Below are 20267 nucleotides of genomic sequence, written 5' to 3' on the forward strand. Positions count from 1 at the left end.
AGTTCAGGGGTTTTAATGGAGGTTAATTTGTGTCTTTGTTTCAAAAGCTCTTTTTGACACTAAATTTATGTAACTGAATTTTTTGCATTTGAATTTTGTAAACTTTTTTTTTTTTTTTTTTACATCAAATGATGCTGACAATTTTATTGAATTGAAATTTGTAAGCAAAATTAATGTGTTTTAAAAAAAAACAGTTGTTAAAATACAGTGTTTTGAAAATCAATGTAAAAGAATTTGGTGCAGAAAAATTCAGGGTATAAAAAAAATGGGTGTAAAAATATTAATTGCGGAAGAAATCTATGTAAAAATAATTAATCGCAGATAAATTAATTGCAGAAATGTTTGTTGTTTCAAAACTCAAGACCCACTTCTGGTACATTAAGACTGAAGCACCTCATTGTCTGGTTCTGAGACAGGATTGATTGCTTCAGTCTAAATTTGCCAGAAGTGAGTCTTGAGTTGAAGAAACAAATATTTATGCCCTGAATTTGTATGCACTGAATTTCGATAAAAACATTTTTTTGACACTCTGAATTTTAAAACACGTTTTAATTTTGAAACGCACACATTTTGCTCACACATTTTATTCAATGAAATTGTCAGCATAATTTCATTTGATAGTTTGAACAAAATTCAGTTCACAAAATTCAAGCACAAAAAAATTCAGTTACATAAATTCAGCGTAAAAAAAAAGCTTTCATAGTAAAGACACAATTGAACCTCCATAGTTTTTGATTAATTCAAATAGAATAGAATCCCTTTATTAAAAAGGACACGGTTAACAATGAAATTAGGTGCCATCCATCAGTGCAGTACAATGAAAACTACACCTAAAGTTAATACAAACAAATGCACACACTCCCGCACATTCCAAGATATTACACATTACTGTATTGCATGGATTTGTAATTTCAAGTGTCAGTATTTACAAGCTAGAACACAAACATTTTGCATCATTACAATTCAAAATTGCACGGAATTATTAGTGTAAGTTGGCAGAGTTTAACCTGCTCACAGCGATAGGGAAAAGACGTATTTTCAGTCTGACATTTTCTATTGTTATTGCTCAATACTAGTGCTACTCAACTGAAGTACTGGGGGCCAAATCCGGTCCGGAAATGATACCATACCGGCCCCCCAGTTCAGTTCAAAATTTGGGAGACAAACGTTTTGCAGCAAATTCTTAAACACAGAGGAACTTGGACCACTAAATACATTGGCAGATCTTCGCATTGACATTTTAAACTTGCTAGCAAACAGAACACTGGGGTCCAAAATTGTGATGCGTTCCTCAAGGCACCCCTTTAGGTCCTCTGGCATTTTTTTTTTCATAATGTGATTTATGTAAGTAAGGTGTTGCTGTAGCTTGTTTACTTCAGATGCAGTCAATAGTCATTTATACAACTTCTTTCGTTATACCATTGGTGTTCCTCAAGGTTACAATTTAGGTCCTCTCTTTTTCATCATTTGGGCTTTTTAACGAGTTCAGTTCGGGTAAATAATGTGGCACCCAAAACAATTTAGTTGAATAACCCTGCTCTTTACCATCTTCCGGATGGCAACGGTTCAAATTATGATTTTCACTGCCTTGGTCATGCAGCGTGAACTGTGATTACATTTTCAGCATTAATTAACTAGAAGTGAAAGTTAAAAAAAAAAAAAAAGTTAATTTCACTATGTTGTCATAACAGACATGTCTCAAAATAAAGTTTTATTCTTGTCTTTGCTATTATAATTGTATTTGTGTTACATTTCCTGGAAATATTCACTTGTTTTTAGCATTTTTAGTCAGTGATTGTATAATAAATGAGGTATTGATTCCCTTCTAAGTTTCCTGTTGTGATCATGCAGAAAGAAAAGGACCCATTGTTGTAGTGGTAAAATTGAAAAGAAGCGCCACATAAAAAGGCCATAAAATCTTTTAAATGCCGTTTCCACACATTCACGGCTTGTGGGACGTAGCTGTGCCTAATCAACAGTCCACGTGTTGCAGAGACGTCCCAAAAGGCCACATCCAAGTTCACGGCGGTGGCCAGCTCAGCCCTGCAGCGGTCCCTCGACACATGATGTGTTGCGCGTTGTTTTCGCACATGGCTTTCCACTTCCTGGTAGCCGGTTGGCTGGATAGCTCCGAGCTGTTTTGTTCCCAAAGCTGCGCGTGCATCGGTCGGCCTTGTGTGCTCCCACAGGCGGGAATGGGAGGAAGGAAGGAGGGGAAAAGGGAGGCTATTAAAAAATCTGTTTGTCTGCTGGGGATGTCCCTGCTTTGTCTTAAACATGTACACATGTGGCAGATGGATTTGATGATGTATTTATTTGTTTTTAAGAAATTTTGTAGATGGACGGCATGTCAAAAAACAACATACTTAATTTACGGTTGTGGTTATGTTAGATAGTTCCAATGATTATACAAAACTGTCAACTCATACTTACCAACTTCATGTAAACAGAGAGCACATGAGCCAAGAAAGAAAGTGTCGGTACAGATCCGGATAAAGGTGCAGCTGTACACATTTCTTGTTTGCCACTTGTTAGTTTGCGTGACTACAAAGTAACTATTTTTTACACAAATATAGAGCTGGGTGACGCAGGCCAAAGGGAGCACGTGTTCAATTTCTTGATCTCAATCTTGCACAAAATCCACTCAACATGTTGCTTTTCAGGTGTTTTCGATTCCAAAAGATGCGTAGGACCACAGGCAGCGTGCGGGTAAGATGAGTTTTAAAGGCCTACTGAAATGATTTTTTTTTATTTAAACGGGAATAGCAGATCCATTCTATGTGTCATACTTGATCATTTCGCGATATTGCCATATTTTTGCTGAAAGGATTTAGTAGAGAAAATCGACGATAAAGTTCGCAACTTTTGCTCGCTGATAAAAAAAAGCCTTGCCTGTACCGGAAGTAGCGTGACGTCACAGGAGCTAGTATTCCTCACAATTCCCCGTTGTTTACAATGGAGCGAGAGAGATTCGGACCGAGAAAGTGATGATTACCCCATTAATTTGAGCGAGGATGAAAGATTCGTAGATGAGGAACGTTACAGTGAATGACTTGAGAGGCAGCGATGGACGTATCTTTTTTCGCTCTGCCCGTAACTTAGGTACAAGCTGGCTCATTGGATTCCACACTCTCTCCTTTTTCTATTGTGGATCACGGATTTGTATTTTAAACCACCTCGGATACTATATCCTCTTGAAAATGAGAGTCGAGAACGCGAAATGGACATTCAGTGCCTTTTATCTCCACGACAATACATCGGCGAAATGCTTTAGCTACGAGCTAACGTGATAGCATCTTGCTTTAACTGCATATAGAAACAAAAGAAATAAACCCCTGACTGGAAGTATAGATAGAAAATCAACAATACTATTAAACCGTGGACATGTAAATACACGGTTAATGCTTTCCAGGCTGGCGAAGGTTAACAATGCTGTGCTAACGACGCCATTGAAGCTAACTTAGCAACCAGACTGCACAGAGCTATGCTAAAAACATTAGCTCTCCATCTACGCCAGCCAGCCCTCATTTGCTCATCAACACCCGTGCTCACCTGCGTTCCAGCGATCGGCAGAAGGACGAAGGACTTCACCCGATGCGTTTGGCGGCCCGGAGACGTAGGAAGTCAAGGTGAAGTCGGCGGCTAGCGCGGCTAGCGCTCCAACAAAGTCCTCCTGGTTGTGTTGCTGTAGTCCGCTGCTAATCCCACCTACAACTGTCTTCTTTGCAGCCTTCATTGTTCATTAAAAAAATTGCAAAAGATGTCCAGAATACTGTGGAATTATGAAATGAAAACAGAGCTTTTTGTATAGGATTCTACGGGGTACCATAACTTCCGTTACTCGGACTTCGTCACGCGCATACGTCATCATACCGCGATGTTTCAGCCGGATATTTCCCGGGAATTTTAAAATGTCACTTTATAAGTTAACCCGGCCGTATTGGCATGTGTTGCAATGTTAAGATTTCATCATTGATATATAAACTATCAGACTGCGTGGTCGGTAGTAGTGGGTTTCAGTAGGCCTTTAATTCCAGTACCCAATGCAAAATACAAAACTTAGATACTAGCAAGAGCATGGCATGAACTTAGAGCGTAGCTCGAGGCTAACTTAGCATAAACTTACGGAGTGAAGCCAAAACAAATAGTCGCGTAGAGCGAACAAGAATCCCGCAAGGACTGGCGGGGTGAGACGGGTATAAGATGGGGCGTCATTAGTGGGACACTAATCAATTAACAGAGACTGGTGTGTCCACTCAATCCACCTAACAGCAAGAAAGGTAAACAAAGAAGCAAAGGAGCGATGTGGACAGAACAGAACACAAAACTAAAGAGAACTAGAATTTGCAATTCCGGTAGGAATAGCGTGCGAATGCCCAATGTGCGCAAGCTGCCGAACCTCCGATACGCGTGAGTGGAAGTGAAATGCTTAAATGTCCAGGTTGAGTGGAGTGTGTGGATGTTGGAATGGTTCGAATCGGTTGAAAAATGTGGGATATGGAGAGTTTTGTATATTGCCCATTCATTTTCAATGGGGAAGAAATTCCTGGTAATTCCAGGTAATCAGGGAAACATGCTGGCTTGAGTGTCCTGGGTGAGCGGAGTGTGTGGATGTTGGAACGATTCAAATCGGATGAGAAATGTGGGATTTGCAGTAAATTGTATGACTATTCATTGTCAATTGTCACCACTTCACAAATTACCGGCCCGTCTCCCTTCTGCCACAGTTGTCAAAAATATTGGAAAAATTATTTGATAATAGAATCCGTGGCTTCATTGAAAAGCACAAATTATTATCTGATGGTCAATATGGGTTCCGACAAAATAGGTCAACTTCATTAGCTCTAAGTGATCTAATAGAGAACATTACTAATGGTATCGAGAAAAACAAATTTGTTATAGGAATCTTTATTGACTTGCAAAAGGCTTTCGATGCCATTGACCACCAGATTTTGGTAAATAAACTGGAAAACTATGGCATAAGGGGAGTGGCAGGGAAATGGCTGAAGAGCTACTTGAATGAGAGACAGCAGATTGTTCAGATCGATCAACATCAATATACACTCATGAACATAACCTGTGGAGTCCCCCAGGGGTCAATACTAGGACCCACACTATTTATAATGTATATCAATGAAATATGTAAAGTATCAACACTGCTGAAGTTCATCCTCTTTGCTGACGATACAACCATTACATGTGCAGATGACGACATGAAGCAACTTCTGGCCTCTGTAACTGAGGAGATGATCAAGTTAAAAACTTGGTTTAATACCAACAAATTGTCTCTGAATTTAAAAAAGACCAAAATCATGCTCTTTAGCAATCGAAAAAGTAATATACCCATCAGGATTGTTATTGATGATACACCAATAGAATATGTTCAACAAATTTCATTTTTAGGAGTGGTAATAGATGAAAATATATCATGGAAGCCTCATATAAGTTACTTGAGGAAAAAAGTTGCTAAATGTGTTGGAATGATGAGATCATGTCATTTATTGAATAACAATGCTCTGCTGTTATTGTATCATTCATTTATTATGTCATATTTAAACTATTGTGTTGAAGTCTGGGGAAATTGTTATAAATCTCATCTACAGCCTTTAGTCACTCTGCAGAAAAAGGCCATTAGGATTGTGTCCAATGTTCACTACAGACATCATACAAATACACTATTCATGGAGTTAAAGCAACCTAAACTGCACGATGTAATCAACTTTAAAACTGCTCAAATTATGTTTAGGGCATCCCAAAACTCTCTACCATCCAATATACAGAACCTATTCCAGGATAGAGGTGCTCACCATAGTTACAGTCTAAGAGGAAACAAATTATATTTTCCTAAATTTAGAACAACTTTAAAATCAATGTGCATTTCAGTGCGTGGAGTCAGTCTGTGGAACAATTTAGGGGACGAGTTAAAAACCTGTTCTAACATGATTCAATTTAAAAGACTGTTTAAAAAAGAAGTAATGAAGAGGTACGAGGAGGAAAGAGAGTGATGCCCTTAGCACAGAGCGATGAGAGAGAGGTGTATGGTCAGAGAGTGTTTGGGCCTATGTGTGTGTGTGTGTTTTGTCTCGCCTTGTCTTGTCTCATAGTAACAATGGTACTATTGTATTGTTAGTGTACAGGAGCTTTTCTTGTTTTTGTTTGTATAGTATTGTTCTTGTATTATATTGTTTATGTGGAATGAGTGAGAGGGGTTGGGATATTATAAGCATTTGCTTCATCCAACCCCTTTTCAAGCCTTGCATAAATGTCTCTGCCAAAATGTAAAAAAAAAAAAAAAAGGGTGTTGTTGTACAGTGCAGGTTTGAAATAAATAATTCAATTCAATTCAATGGGGAGAAAATTCCGGGGAAACTGGTAATTTTGGGAAAGGGAAAACGTGTTTTGAGTCCGATATGTCGGAAGAGTAGTATGGGTGGATGGTTGAAAAGTTGTAGAAAATTGTAGAACTATGAATACGTCCATTCATTTGAATGGCAATTTCCTAAAAACTTGTGAATTTCGAGAAAACCCGAAATTTTTGAAAATATTGAATATGCATGGGTTGGTGTTGGATTTTTTGGAATTTGGTTGAAAAATGTTGACGTAGTTACAGTTTGAATTGCGAATGGGTGTTTCGGAATTCCTGGAATTTCGGGATATTGTACGATAAAAAAAATTGGAGCATTTGTTGTCCCAACCAAGAGGAATGTTTTGAAGGTGGAATGGTCAAAAACTGTTGCCAAATGTGAATTGTGAAAACTTTCCAGGAAAATATGAAAACAGGGCTTTGGAAAACCAGGAATTCTGAGAATTCTAGGAATTTTTTTAACTCGGAAAATGGTAGTTTGATTGTCCAAGGTAAGTTGAGTGTGTGGTTGGTGGAATGATTCAAATCGGGTGAGAAATTTGGGAATTGTGCATGTTTGAAAATTGTCCCATTTGTTTTCAATGGGCGAAATGTACCGAAAAACCGGGAACTCTGGGTAATCTGGGATACTTTTTATTTTATTTTTGGGGGAGCTCACAATTCCCGGTCGAGTTGAACCTTTTGATACTCGAACGGTTCCGATCGGATGAAAAGTGTGGGCTGTGGAGCGCGCCAAACTTTTGCGGAGGAATAATAACAGATAGATGATGTTTTAGTGTAGAATTTTATATGTGTGAACACTAGGACATTCACACAATATTAACAAACACAACCAGACATGACCTGTTGTGACAGGTCATGACACAACTAAGAGTTTTGCACAAAAATTCAGCGAGGGAAAGCTTATTTGTGCATGTCTGGATAAAGGTGCAGATCAAGTTGTTATATCCTTATTGCTAATTGTTTGTTATTAGCATGATGACACAAGAACTGGTCAACAACGAAACTTTGTAGAGAGTTTGTGCAGGGGGCGAGGAAGAATGTGCGGTGCAGATCTGGATAAAAGGTGCAGCTGGAGAGGTCTACTACTCCACTAACATCTGCCATTGTGCATTAAATTCAGATAAAACTACAGGTTGCAGAATTTGTTTTCACTTATTAGTTCAAGTCTGCTGCATTAGGGCCAAAGTGGTGCAGTGATCCACCGGCTCCAGCAGATGGAGCTGTGATGGGAAAAAAGCTCTCAAAATCTATCGCTTTTCTTTTCTTTTTGTTCCTCTATCAATGATGGACATGATGATTTTGTTATAAAGGTTGTTAAATTTTTGGTGACTATGAAAGTACATCAAAATCCTCATCTTGCTCCTTGTGACCCCTCATTTTTTGTATTTTCCAGCAAGAGGAGGAGTGTCACTGCATACCTGAGCCAGCTGAAGGTAAAAGGTCAACAAGCAAGCGGCCATTTGTCTGAATAAAGTTTGGATGCATGCTTTCCTGTCATGTAGGTGTTTGGCAGTCGCAAGGAAATGGACTCCCTGAAGAAGGAGCTGGAGGAAGAGCTCAAGCTCAGCACAGAGGACCCCAGGAGCCACGCCTGGTTCCACGGGCCCCTGACCCGAGAGGTGATAAATGCAAATAGGATGTCTGCGTGACAAAAAAAGACACGATCATGATGACCACCATGTGCTTGTCCAGGGTGCTGAGGCTCTCTTTGAAAGAGACGGAGACTTCCTGGTCCGAGATTCCAGCTCGTCGAAGGGTGATTACGTCCTCAGCTGTTTCTGGAGGGACGAACCCATGCACTTTAAGATCATACGTGTGGTCCTGCGACCCAAAGAGGTGCGCTGCGTGTAGGGACGGGTATCAAATTCCACCGGTTCAGGTTAAAAAAAACAGTACCATGTTTCAACGGTTGCAGACTCGGGAACGGCTCCAACACTTGCCGGGGAATCAAGCATATTCATAGTGGACTGCCTCTAGATATTATAAAATACTGCCATTTTCCATGCAAACAAGGCAAGCTCCACTTTTCAAAATGCGCTAGCTCGATGCTAATTTATATTGGATATGCCATACAGATGCTACTGATTAGCATTAGCAATCTTACATGGCAATTTCAACACCTCCAAATTTGTTAATGAAAACTACAACTAAGATCAAACAGTTGGTGGGTAATAAGTACAATACTTGCAGTATAAACACTTTGTAGGGCTCAACGAAAGACAAGAATGGCACATTCAACTTAATGGCAAAGACTATTTTATGACTATGGCAACACAACTAGGACAAACTGAAATTAATGCATACTTGCAAATGAGATTTAAAAATGCAAGAAAATAAGATTAAACAACTGGACGGCAGTTATAATTATTACATACAAAAATGAAATGTAATTATTAAACCAATTAACATTTGTTCTTGATGTTTACATCTGCCTCTTGTTTGTAAAGTAGAATTACACAAAAAGTACACCACAGAACATCATAGAACTCAGATAGCATGCAGTGATATGCATCTAATTAAATTGATCATTAATTTGGGATCAAGTCATTGAACTGTGAACACGGTTTGTTAAATTGTCCCTAGTTTAATTGAATAAGGAAATATAATTTTTTAAATATTTTTTTATTAATTTCCTGTTCAAATTTTGCATTAATAAAATAAAATTACCTTTCATTTACTTAATTTTCTTTTTCCTAATTAATAAACAATTTAAAAATTATATTTACTTATTCCTATTAAATGTTTTTATTTCATATTTTTTTCCACAATACAAATATAAAATTATATTTGATTTGTAATCATATACACTACTGTTCAAAAGTCTGGGGTCACCCAAACAATTTTGTGAAATAGCCTTCATTTCTAAGAACAAGAATAGACAGATAGATAGTTCTCTTTTTCTGGCCATTTTGAGCGTTTAATTGACCCCACAAATGTGATGCTCCAGAAACTCAATCTGCTCAAAGGAAGGTCAGTTTTGTAGCTTCTGTAACGAGCTAAACTGTTTTCAAATGTGTGAACATGATTGCACAAGGGTTTTCTAATCATCAATTAGCCTTCTGAGCCATTGAGCAAACACATTGTACCATTGGAACACTGGAGTGATAGTTTCTGGAAATGGGCCTCTACACACCTATGTAGATATTGCACCAAAAACCAGACATTTGCAGCTAGAATAGTCATTTACCACATTAGCAATGTATAGAGTGTATTTCTTTAAAGTTAAGACTAGTTTAAAGTTATCTTCATTGAAAAGTACAGTGCTTTTCCTTCAAAAATAAGGACATTTCAATGTAACCCCAAACTTTAGAACGGTAGTGTATAATTTTTTTTTTTGTTATCATATATTTGATTGTTTTTTGAGATCTCGGATTTATAATTAATGAAAAATGTATACAAAATTATTCATATTTTATTTAAGTTTATTCAATATGGCTCATATTTATTAGATTTAATCTCCAAAAAAAAACCTTCATGCTTTTCTTACCTGTCAAATCAGACTTTTTCTGCATTTTGTGTACAGCGTAACTCGCTTAAGTCGACATCAAAGGTCGCCCACCTGTGTGGACCCGTGCATGAAAGAGGCTGTGATCTTGACAGGGTTACTCTCGGGAGCTGTTCCAGTTCGAGGAGGATCGCTTCGACAACGTCCCCGCTCTCATCCGCTTCTACGTGGGTGGGCGGCTGCCTATCTCTCAAGCATCGGGCGCCATCATTTTCCACCCGCTAAACAGGACGACACCCCTACGCATCATCGCCGAGCGACAAGAGGCCGAGAGTAAAGTTGACGGCGGCCCCGCAGGAACCAAGTCCCAACTGGAGCGCAGGAAGCGTCTGAGCTTCAGCAGCACCCTGAGCGACAGCCTGATGGTCAACCCTCTGCTGAGGTGGGAGGACGCGCATCGTGCTTGGTGTCAGGACGCGGGAAACATCAGCAATAACTTCATTTCCTGTGTGGCAGGAGTGGAAGTCAGCCCGCCAACATGGAGGATGTCGGATGCAGGCCTTTGCTCCAGACGGCCCAGTCTGATAGCAACCTGAGAACTGGTACCTCAACATGACCTTCACTCACAGGGACGGACAAAAGTATTGGGATGCATACAGGAAGTAAAAATACGAAAGCTTCCACTCGTCTGGGAAGATTCTCAAAACTTTTGCAAGTTCTAAGTGAATTTAGCTCTTCAGCACAAAACGGGGAGGAGAAATAAGTCCCACAAAGTTGTCTACGATGAATAGGAACTTAATTGCACTTAAAAAATACAACAAAATTAGTTTTCAGTTCAACCCTTCCAAGAACAGACATGCAGTTATAGGCAGGGCCGCCTTAACCTCGGGGAGGTGAATTTTGGGCCCCCAAAACAAAGCTCAACAAATAAAGACCCCTCGCCCCGCCCGAAAACACAGTCTGAGAATAAAAACACGATTTTGCTCAACAGAACAGCAGCAATGCAAAAATATCATCCATTTTTAAAATAAAATAAAAATACATTATTCACAATTTTAAAAATAATTTTGTTCATGAATACATCTCCTTCGTGAAAGGTGCATGCACGTCTGTGCGAGTGTAACAGTCAACTTCAAGAATAGTGCTCTGTTTGGCATCACGGAACAGAATCGGCATCCCAGGTGTCTATGGAGATGGGGGAAGGGATTTCAGAGCCTCTTTAGCTGCAATCCATAACCCTGCCAAAGCCAATGCAGAGGGAGCCGAATTGTAGATAAAGATTGTTTTGGCAAACACATTCCAATTGTTTGTGTGCCCGAGTTGTCCCTTCTGGCTCTCAAATGTATCATCATTTCGCCTTGCAGAGCGGAAACCTTCTCCAAGATGTTATCCAGTTTGTGATTTAGTCCAAAACCACAAAGGTCTGAGTGCCCACAGCTCTGCCGATCCCTCAATCATTTATGGCACCTTTGGGGTACTCTAAACGTCTCCCAGCATCTTTTGAATTTGTTGATATACCGCGACAACGCTTACTCCAATCAGCAGATATCCTGTCATCATAATGTCTTCAACGTCCTGGACTGAATGAACCGCCAGGCACACGACCCTCCACCTTTCCCAAGAGTCTATCGTGTGTCCAGCAACAAACGTTCTCGTAGGACATACAGGTTTTCCCGAACCCAAGTGTCTCATGGTGAAGATCTTGTCAGTTTTGTCGAGAAACTAGTTGATCAATTCCATTGTTAAGATTTTGGATAGCAGTGCAAAAAGAGGCTTCATGAATGTTAAGACAAGACAACACAAAGAAGCAAGAGATAAGGGAGAGTGAAAGGAAGCGCCCGCCTTAGCTGAGAGCGAAACAGAAAAAAGCTCTAATCCAGCTTTCGATTGTGTCCCGATACTTTTTTGTAACAAACTTACATCATCCGCACGATTTTAGGAATGATGTCCTTCTCACCAAACAGGTGCTCCTCAGAACACAAAGCCACAGGCCACAGGCCGCGCCCCTATCTCCCCAGTGTTCCGCACAGGAAGTGAACCGCTGCTCAGCCCGAAGCCATGGCAAACACGGCCCTGTTATCCGGGTAACACACACACACACACACACACTATTTACGGTAGCCACGCATTAATTGTGTCCCTGCAGGCGGTGGCGTGACATTGCGAGGCTCAGACGGGCAGCTTCACTCCAGAGCGCCACCGAAACCTCTCAGGATCTCTGCCATCTTCCCCAAAAACCTCCGTCCCCCTCCGCTGTCGGACCGGGACCAGGACCCGTCGGCTTTCTACGACGAGCTGGTTGTTCAGGTAAAACACAACACCTCAGCTCTATCGAGATCAAACGTGTCCGCTGGTTCCTAAATGTCACGTCGCCACATCCAGGTGCCTCAGTCTCGGCGGAAAGGTCACGTGGACCGACTCAAAGCGGAGGAGAAGTGGCAGGGCCGGGCGAGGATCACAGAGACCTCGTTTGGCTTCCTGGAGGCCGACAACGAGGCCGCGTCACGTCTGCTCCCGGACAAGGACCGCTTTGAACCTCCACAGGTCTTTGTTTTAAAGCTCCCCTTTTTGAACATAAAAATGCAGGCTTCGCTACACATCTTAAAATCAATGCCCATGTCAAACTATGGTTCCGAGATTGACATGTTACTATCTTCTATCTTCTCTCCGTCGTCACAGATGGAGAGCAGCTCGTGCTTCCGGTTGGACCAGTTTGAGTCGCTGCTGTTGCCGGACAACAACCGACCGCTGGAGCCCAGCGTCCTGCTGGCCCTGAAAGAACTCTTCAACCGCTCGGACCCCAAAACCACCGCCCTGCACATGCTCAGCGTGGACTGCCAGGTTAACGCAGCAAGCACCTTTGATAACACCGTAAACATTGTTTATTTAGCTGGATGGCGTTAACTAGCAGCAGACTATTACTGGCAAGAGAGGCTTAATAATGATTTGGAGTGCATGAGAAAGTGTAAAAAAAAGGCTCCCTACAAGTATATTGAACACCACAGTAGCAACACAACCAATGTTGTAATCAGGGCGGGGTACCGATTCATGTAAAATCAAACAGTAAACTATTTTGATCGCTTTGTTGCGCATGTCGTCACGTCCGGTTGCAGACTAGTTGGCACAGATGCAAGCAATCGGCGGGGAAACGGGCGTATTCGTGGCATACTGCCTCTATGTAATGTCGCCATTTTAACACCAACAAAGCATTCATGCCTGATAGATAACATAAGCAAGTAAGGCCCCGCTTTTCCAAAATGCATTCGCTTGATGCTAGGGATGGGTACAGAATCCGGTACTTTTTTGGCACAGATCGAATCCCGCCGGTCCTACCAGGCACAAAGTCACAAAATCCAACGGTGCCACGTTTCGATACCTGGGTTACGCGTGACGTCACGCCTGGTTGCCGATGACTCCAGCAGCACTGAGAGCGTACTCAGCCAAATTACATCTAGGTAATGTTGCAATTTTCAATGCTAACAAAGAAATTGACTCAAAAAACGCTCCAATGCAAGTAAAGTAAGGCTCCATTTTTCCAAAAATGTGCTAGCTTGATGGTAATATACATTGGCTTTGCTATTGAAATGTTACTGGTTAGCATTAGTGGTTTTACATATCTATTTTAACACCTCCAAATGTATTAATAAAATCTACAACAAAGATGCACGTTACAATCAAACAACTGGTGCGTATAAGGTACAATACTTAAAGTATTAACACTTTTTAGGGCGCAACAAAAACACTATAAAATATACACTACTGCCATCTAACGTCTTGGACTTGTAATTGCAATGTAATGTCATACTTGCAAAAAAACAAGATATTAACAACTGGACAGCAGTTATTATCAGCTCATTTTTAAATGTTGCAATAAAAAATAAGATTTTGTCATTAAGGACAATTCATATTTATTATCATACACAAAAGTACCGAAAATTGCTACCGTTGAGTACTAGTATTGATTCCCAAGTACAGGGAATTGGTACTGTAGCAGTTCAAAAGTAAACGGTGCCAATCTCGAGCGATAAACAGTACATGCTACCGATTAGTAGGGATGATGTTTGATAAGGAATTATCGAGTTCGAGCCTATTATCGAATCCTCTTATCGAACCGATTCCTTATCGATTCTCTTATCGAGTCCAGATAGGTTGTTGTATATGGGAAAAAAACACAATATTTGGTTTAACAAAAGCTCACTTTTATTATATAAGAAAAAAATAAAATCTAATAAATAAATAAATATTGACTGTTACCCACCTAAAAAAATAAAATAAAATAAATAAATATTGATTGTTGTTACCCAAAGTATATTAAGTGGGATTTTTTCAGAAAAACAAATATATACAGTAACACAAAAACAACCTGTCTCTGTGATCACTATAGGTGTATAAATAATAATATAGTGTTAAATAAAATCAGTCCCTTGGGCACAATACTGAAAATAATACAGCTCTCCAAAAAGTGCACTTCTGCTGCTATTTGACATAACTGTTTGTTATGATGCTTTGACATTTTTGCACTTTATTTCTTTATTGAAAGAAAATTCTATGAAGAGAAAAGTTGTTTGCAAATGTGGTTACAATGCTAAAAAATGAAAAGTTAAAGCTAAAAAAAGAAATACACTTTATTGAGTTAACATTATTTCTTTATGGGGGAAAAATGTTATGAGCTAGAGAATATAACAACTACACTACCCAGCATGCAACGGGAGTTACGAGCATGCGCGGTAGCCCCGAAAAGTGTTGCATGTTGCCACGCTGTGAAAGTAAACGTCAAGAACTCAGCCAACACGCCTCGTCTGCATTATTTATAATTAGACAAACAACACATCTACAGTGTGATTTTGTTTTCTTTACAAGGAAAGAAAAACAAAAGTTAAAAAAGGGAGATGTCATATATGTATGTGCTGCGGTTGTTTTAAGAACGTTGCGACAGCTGCCGTAAAGGAGGTGCGTTGCTAGCCTGGTTGCTATGTTTCCGGTTGGTGGTAAAAGTGTTCGTCATGTGTTTTACCCTGCTAAAATCTCTCAGTAAAGTTATTCATTGGATTATACCTTTTGTTTTGAACTTTATTACACCTTGGAGCGCTTTTTCCCGTCCATTTTTTTCCTGCTTTCGCTATCTGAGCCTAATGACTGAGCTACATGACTGATTTCTTGTGATGTCACACGGAGCATTTCTGGTCGGGACGGGATTCGTTCCGAGGGATTCGAATAAAGAACCAACTCTTTTCTTTACTATAGTGGTCTCGATAACGGGTATCGGTTCTCAAAAAGGGATTCGAGTCCGAGGACTCGGTTCTTTTCTTATCGAACAACCGAGAAAAACAGTTTCGAGTATCATCCCTACCGATTAGCATTAGCAATTTCACATGGCGATTTTAACACCTCCAAATTTGTTAAGGAAAACTACATCTAAGACGCATGTTACAATGAAACAGCTGGCGAGTAATAAGTACAATACTTACAGTATTAACACTTTTAGGGCGATGCTTGATAGCTTTGTTTTTGTTTTGTTTGCTCAAGGTGGCACGTATTGTGGGAGTGACGGACGAGCAGAAGAGGATTATGGGGGTGGCATCGGGCCTGGAGCTCGTCACCCTGCCTCACGGGCGCCAGTTACGGCAAGACCTGCTGGAGAGGTACACAAATTGTTGGTCAAACCTGAATGAAGCTAGTGAGGCAGGAAGGAGTGTGATACTTGGCGGCAACCAGCAGAGGCGCTGTTGAGTCAGTGTTTACTAGTATACTGCTCAAAAGAACATTGGCGTGGAGTTCAGCACATTCAGATTGATTCCCTCATCCCCAAAACACACACACAAAAATGACCATTAATGAATGAATTGTTGTTTTTTTTTCTTTTCATGCTTACATGACAATTAACTCTGCTAAAACGTGAGAACAGGGGTGTCCAAAGTGCGGGGGCCATTTACCGCCTGCAGCTAATTTTTTAAAGGCCCGTGGCACATTTAAACAATACATTAAAGAAAAAAACTTTAAAAAGTGGAGTAAAAGAGCAAACGAGTGAAATGTAACAAGAAAAAGTTGCAATGTTGACTCTAATAACACAATAATACCTGGGATTTATATAGCGCTTTTCTAAGTACCCAAAGTCGCTTTACATGTAGAACCCATCATTCATTCACACCTGGTGGTGGTAAATTACTTTCATAGCCACAGCTGCCCTGGGGTAGACTGACAAAGCTGCCATGCTGGCTGTTTTTTTTTTTTACTTACAAACTGTCATTGCTCAAAAAATTATATTTAATCAAAATCTATCTTGTTATGAAATATTGACCTATTGAAGGTTCCAGTTACTTCACATCCAATATTCCACTTCGAAATATTTTTTTGGGAAAAATTGTGCATATTTTGTGTTTTTGCCATAAAAAACCCCAAAGGTTTGAATGACAAAAATGTCAAAAAAACAACCAACAAAAAACTAATAAAAATAATAAAAATGTATAATCAACTTCTCAAACTTTTTTTTCAGCAAGTACCACCTTAGAAAAAACTTAGCTCTCCATGTACCACCATGATGACCAACATTAAAATACAATAGTGTAGTAGGCCTAAGTAGTCATTAAAACAAGGTAGGGGTTTCATTTAATAAAAGTATATTTAATATGTTTGACCACTGTAACATTACACATAGTTTGAATATAGGAAAATAAAACTGTACTTTAATCAAGTGATTATTTGGCGTACCACTAGATGGAGCCCGCGTACCACTCGTGGTACACGTACCACAGTTTGTCAATCACTGATCTAGAGATTTAAGCGTCGGAAGTAAAATTATAAAAAAATATATTTTAACACTTTTATTAGAGCTGTGAATCTTTGGGTGTTCCACGATTCGATTCAATATCGATTCTTGGGGTCACGATTCGATTCAAAATCAATTTTTCTTTTCAATTCAACACGATTCTTGATTCAAAAACAATTTTTTTCCCGATTCAAAAGGATTCTCTATTCATTCAATACATAGGATTTCAGCAGGATTTACCCCAGTCTGCTGACATGCAAGCAGAGTAGTAGATTTTTCTAAAATGCTTTTATAATTGTAAAGGACAATGTTTTATCAACTGATTGCAATAATGTAAATTTGTTTTAACTATTAAATGAACCAAAAATATGACTTATTTTATCTTTGTGAAAATATTGGACACAGTGTGTTGTCAAGCTTATGAGATGCGATGCAAGTGTAAGCCACTGTGACACTATTGTTCTTTTTTATTTTTATTTTTTATATAAATGTCTAATGATAATGTCAATGAGGGATTTTTAATCACTGCTATGTTGAAATTGCAACTAATATTGATACTATTGTTGATAATATTCATTTTTGTTTCACTACTTTTGATTTGTTCTGTGTCGTGTTTGTGTCTCCTCTCAATTGCTCTGTTAATTGCAGTTCTGAGTGTTGCTGGGTCGGGTTTGGTTTTGGAATTGGATTGCATTGTTATGGTATTGCTGTGTATTATTGTGTTGAATTGCTTAATTAAAAAAAAAAAAAAGACTTTTGAAAAATGAGAATCGATACTGAATCGTACAACGTGAGAATCGCGATTTAAATTCGAATCGATTTTTTCCCACACCCCTAGCTTTGCCTGTATTTCTTTGTGGTGTACAGCCACAAAGAAATACGGTTGGTATGGTGGCATTTTGGCGAATTTACTGAGGAATTTGTGAGAGTTAGACAATACAAAAGTATTATAACCATTGTAAGTTAATAATACTAACACAGGCACTCGTAGACGTGTTAGCATACGGGCTAATGCTAACGACGCTAGCTTCATTACATGACGATAACACGTACAAATATGCATAAAAACACTCCTACAGACATCACACATGGGACGGTTTAGTTAAAAAAAATTGTTTTAGTTAAACTGTGAAACTTACACACGTTGCTTGGGGCGATGAATGACGAATCCTTCCGAGCAAAAAAACGCTACGGACGCTAATTTCCGGTTTACGGCCTCAAAACAGAAAGTAGATTTTCAACCCGCAATACCTGCAGTCATAGACATCTTATAAGTAGACGCAGCATTGGCTGTTGTGACGCGAGAAATTCGGCCGCCATCTTGAAGTGGTGATGAGGAGCCGGCGAGCAGCCTAAACTGACAGTTGACAGGTAGAAAACAAAGCTGGTGTTCAGCGTTTTCCTGCTCAAATGATTGGACTGTTGAAAATAGGAATCTTTTCCCAAGTAAGATTTAACATTAACGTACTATTGCTTATATTTTGTGAAAATAATATTACCACAGAGTTGAGAAGGAGCAAAGATCTTCAATAGTGCTGAAATCGTAGCCGCTAGCAAACAAGAGTATGACCATAATAGAATTGCTTGTCAATGAAATTAATTAAATTAAAAAATGTCATACTTGAATAACATAAAGTTGAAATAAATGATTGTGACACCTAAAACAAAATTCACCAGCCGCCACTGATTATGATGCATTCTCATTTTAGGCAAAGTATAAGACAATACTTTCTTAACAGTATAATTGTAACCAGGAATAAGTCTTCAAGTAACAATATTCAAATACTAACATTGTTGGGTAAGACAGAATTTTTTTTTCTTCTAAATCCAGTGAAACAGATTGGTGGTTTTAGCTGATATAAAGACTTTCAGGTGTTTATATATGTTCATGTTTAAGTATTTGGCAGACGCTTTTATCCAAAGCGACATACATAAAAAATACATATAAAACAATCAGTGTAACAATAACACACCATTTTCGTCCTCTGACAAAATATCAATACAAAGTGTCAAGACAGAATAAACTCTCTGCTGCTGCAGCAACAGAGATACAGTCTACAGGTCCCTAACATATATAGATATCTAATGTATTCATACATTTTTTATGTAGGATATACGCATGTATGTATAACCCAATCATATTGTTTCTTCAATTTAAAAAAAGATGACCGTTTTGTTCCCCCTTCTCTGGGATTATATTCCCAGTTTTGATTTCAAATGTCTGGTCACTTATATCATATAAGAATATTCTATTACTGTTAAGCAAACTATGAATAATAAAACACGCCAAAACATGTGTCTTTTATCATAACTACACATATGACAAAAAAACGAGTACAAATCAGTGGTATTCAGTGAGGTAAGATGAATTAAATGCGCTGACAGTTCATTGCTCCTGCCAAATGAATTGCACTGAGTGGAGTGGATCACCACTCCAAGATGGCGGCCCCGTGTCTCGTCAGCACCAGTAGGCAGTCAATCTTATAAAATGTCTATGCCTGCAGTGAGCGAACTTGCCCAAAAGAGGGCGCCATAGCACAAACAATAACACACCATTTTCGTCCTCTGCTTGGGTTCATTGCAAGCTATTGAACACAAAACATTTTGGCCGTTAGCTTAAAAAAATAAAAAAATCCATAAATTAGCCACTTCATTTTATATGCTGCAGGGTTCAAAACCTAGGAAAAAAGTAGCCCCTTTATAGTCCGGAATTAGCGATATACTGTATATTGTATTGGTTTTAAAAATGAAAAATATCAAAATGGCCCCACATGCTTTTCAGTGGAAAAAGTTTGGACACCCCTGCCTTAGCCTCTTAAGGCCCAAGCTGTTTGTTTACATGCTTTTTTTTAATTTGTCTTTGCTATTTGGGCTTATTGGACCCTATTTAGAATAAAAACTAAGAATCATTGATTGATTGATTGAGACTTTTATTAGTAGGTTGCACAGTGAAGTACATATTCCGTACAATTGACCACTAAATGGTAACACCCGAATACGTTTTTCAACTTGTTTAAGTCGGGGTCCACTTAAATTGATTCATGATACAGATATATACTATCATATATATATACTATCATCATAATACAGTCATCACACAAGATAATCACATTGAATTATTTACATTATTTACAATCAGGGGTGTGGAGGGGGTGGGGGGTAGGATATGGACAGCAAGTAGTGGACATATAGAGAGAGAGAGAGAAAGAGAGCGAGAGAGAGAGAGAGAGAGAGAGAGAGAGAGAGAGAGAGAGAGAGAGAGAGAGAGAGAGAGAGAGAGATCAGAAGGCATAAGAAAAAGTATCTGCATTTGATTGTTTACATTTACATTACATTTGATCATCTTTTGATATGATGTACTTAGTCCATAAGTACACAAACGTGTACTTCATGTTTAGTGACATGGTAATTTATGGAGCCCCTAAAGGGACATGGGGGAAATGTATTTTTTTTATAATTTTAATTTAAAAAAAAAAAAATTTAGACAAAAAATCTGCGCACAAGAAATTTTTTATAAAGTTATTAAAAAAAATAAAAAAAATGTTATAATTTTTTTTTTTGTTAGACATGAGAAAATTTCTCGTGAAAGTTTCTCTCGCACACGAGATAGTTTCTCGAGCGCACAAGATACACGTCAAAAAATAAATAAAAACATTTTTTTTATAATTGTTTTTTTTTTGGGCACGAGA

At 38.9% G+C, this 20267-nt stretch overlaps 1 protein-coding gene and 1 long non-coding RNA gene across 4 annotated transcripts in view; one reads left to right on the forward strand and one right to left on the reverse strand.

The window, feature by feature from the left end:
- Positions 1-20267, forward strand: part of sh2d3a (SH2 domain containing 3A) — a 35121-nt gene that overhangs the window by 11145 nt on the left and 3709 nt on the right. For all 3 annotated transcript variants that reach the window (XM_062026560.1, XM_062026558.1, XM_062026559.1), the window contains 10 exons: positions 7761-7800; positions 7870-7986; positions 8060-8203; positions 9968-10254; positions 10329-10414; positions 11777-11896; positions 11959-12119; positions 12195-12356; positions 12492-12653; positions 15339-15454. In XM_062026560.1, the coding sequence (XP_061882544.1) occupies positions 7761-7800; positions 7870-7986; positions 8060-8203; positions 9968-10254; positions 10329-10414; positions 11777-11896; positions 11959-12119; positions 12195-12356; positions 12492-12653; positions 15339-15454 (1395 nt within the window). The remainder of the gene's footprint in view (positions 1-7760; positions 7801-7869; positions 7987-8059; positions 8204-9967; positions 10255-10328; positions 10415-11776; positions 11897-11958; positions 12120-12194; positions 12357-12491; positions 12654-15338; positions 15455-20267) is intronic.
- On the reverse strand, positions 661-17850 carry LOC133633830 (uncharacterized). The gene is made up of 3 exons (XR_009821838.1): positions 17718-17850; positions 15281-15446; positions 661-2172 (listed from the first exon to the last, which is right to left on the reverse strand). It is a non-coding gene; the product is annotated as an uncharacterized LOC133633830 (long non-coding RNA).

This window comes from Entelurus aequoreus, linkage group LG18 (genome assembly GCF_033978785.1).
Source record: "Entelurus aequoreus isolate RoL-2023_Sb linkage group LG18, RoL_Eaeq_v1.1, whole genome shotgun sequence".
Lineage (NCBI taxonomy): Eukaryota > Metazoa > Chordata > Actinopteri > Syngnathiformes > Syngnathidae > Entelurus > Entelurus aequoreus.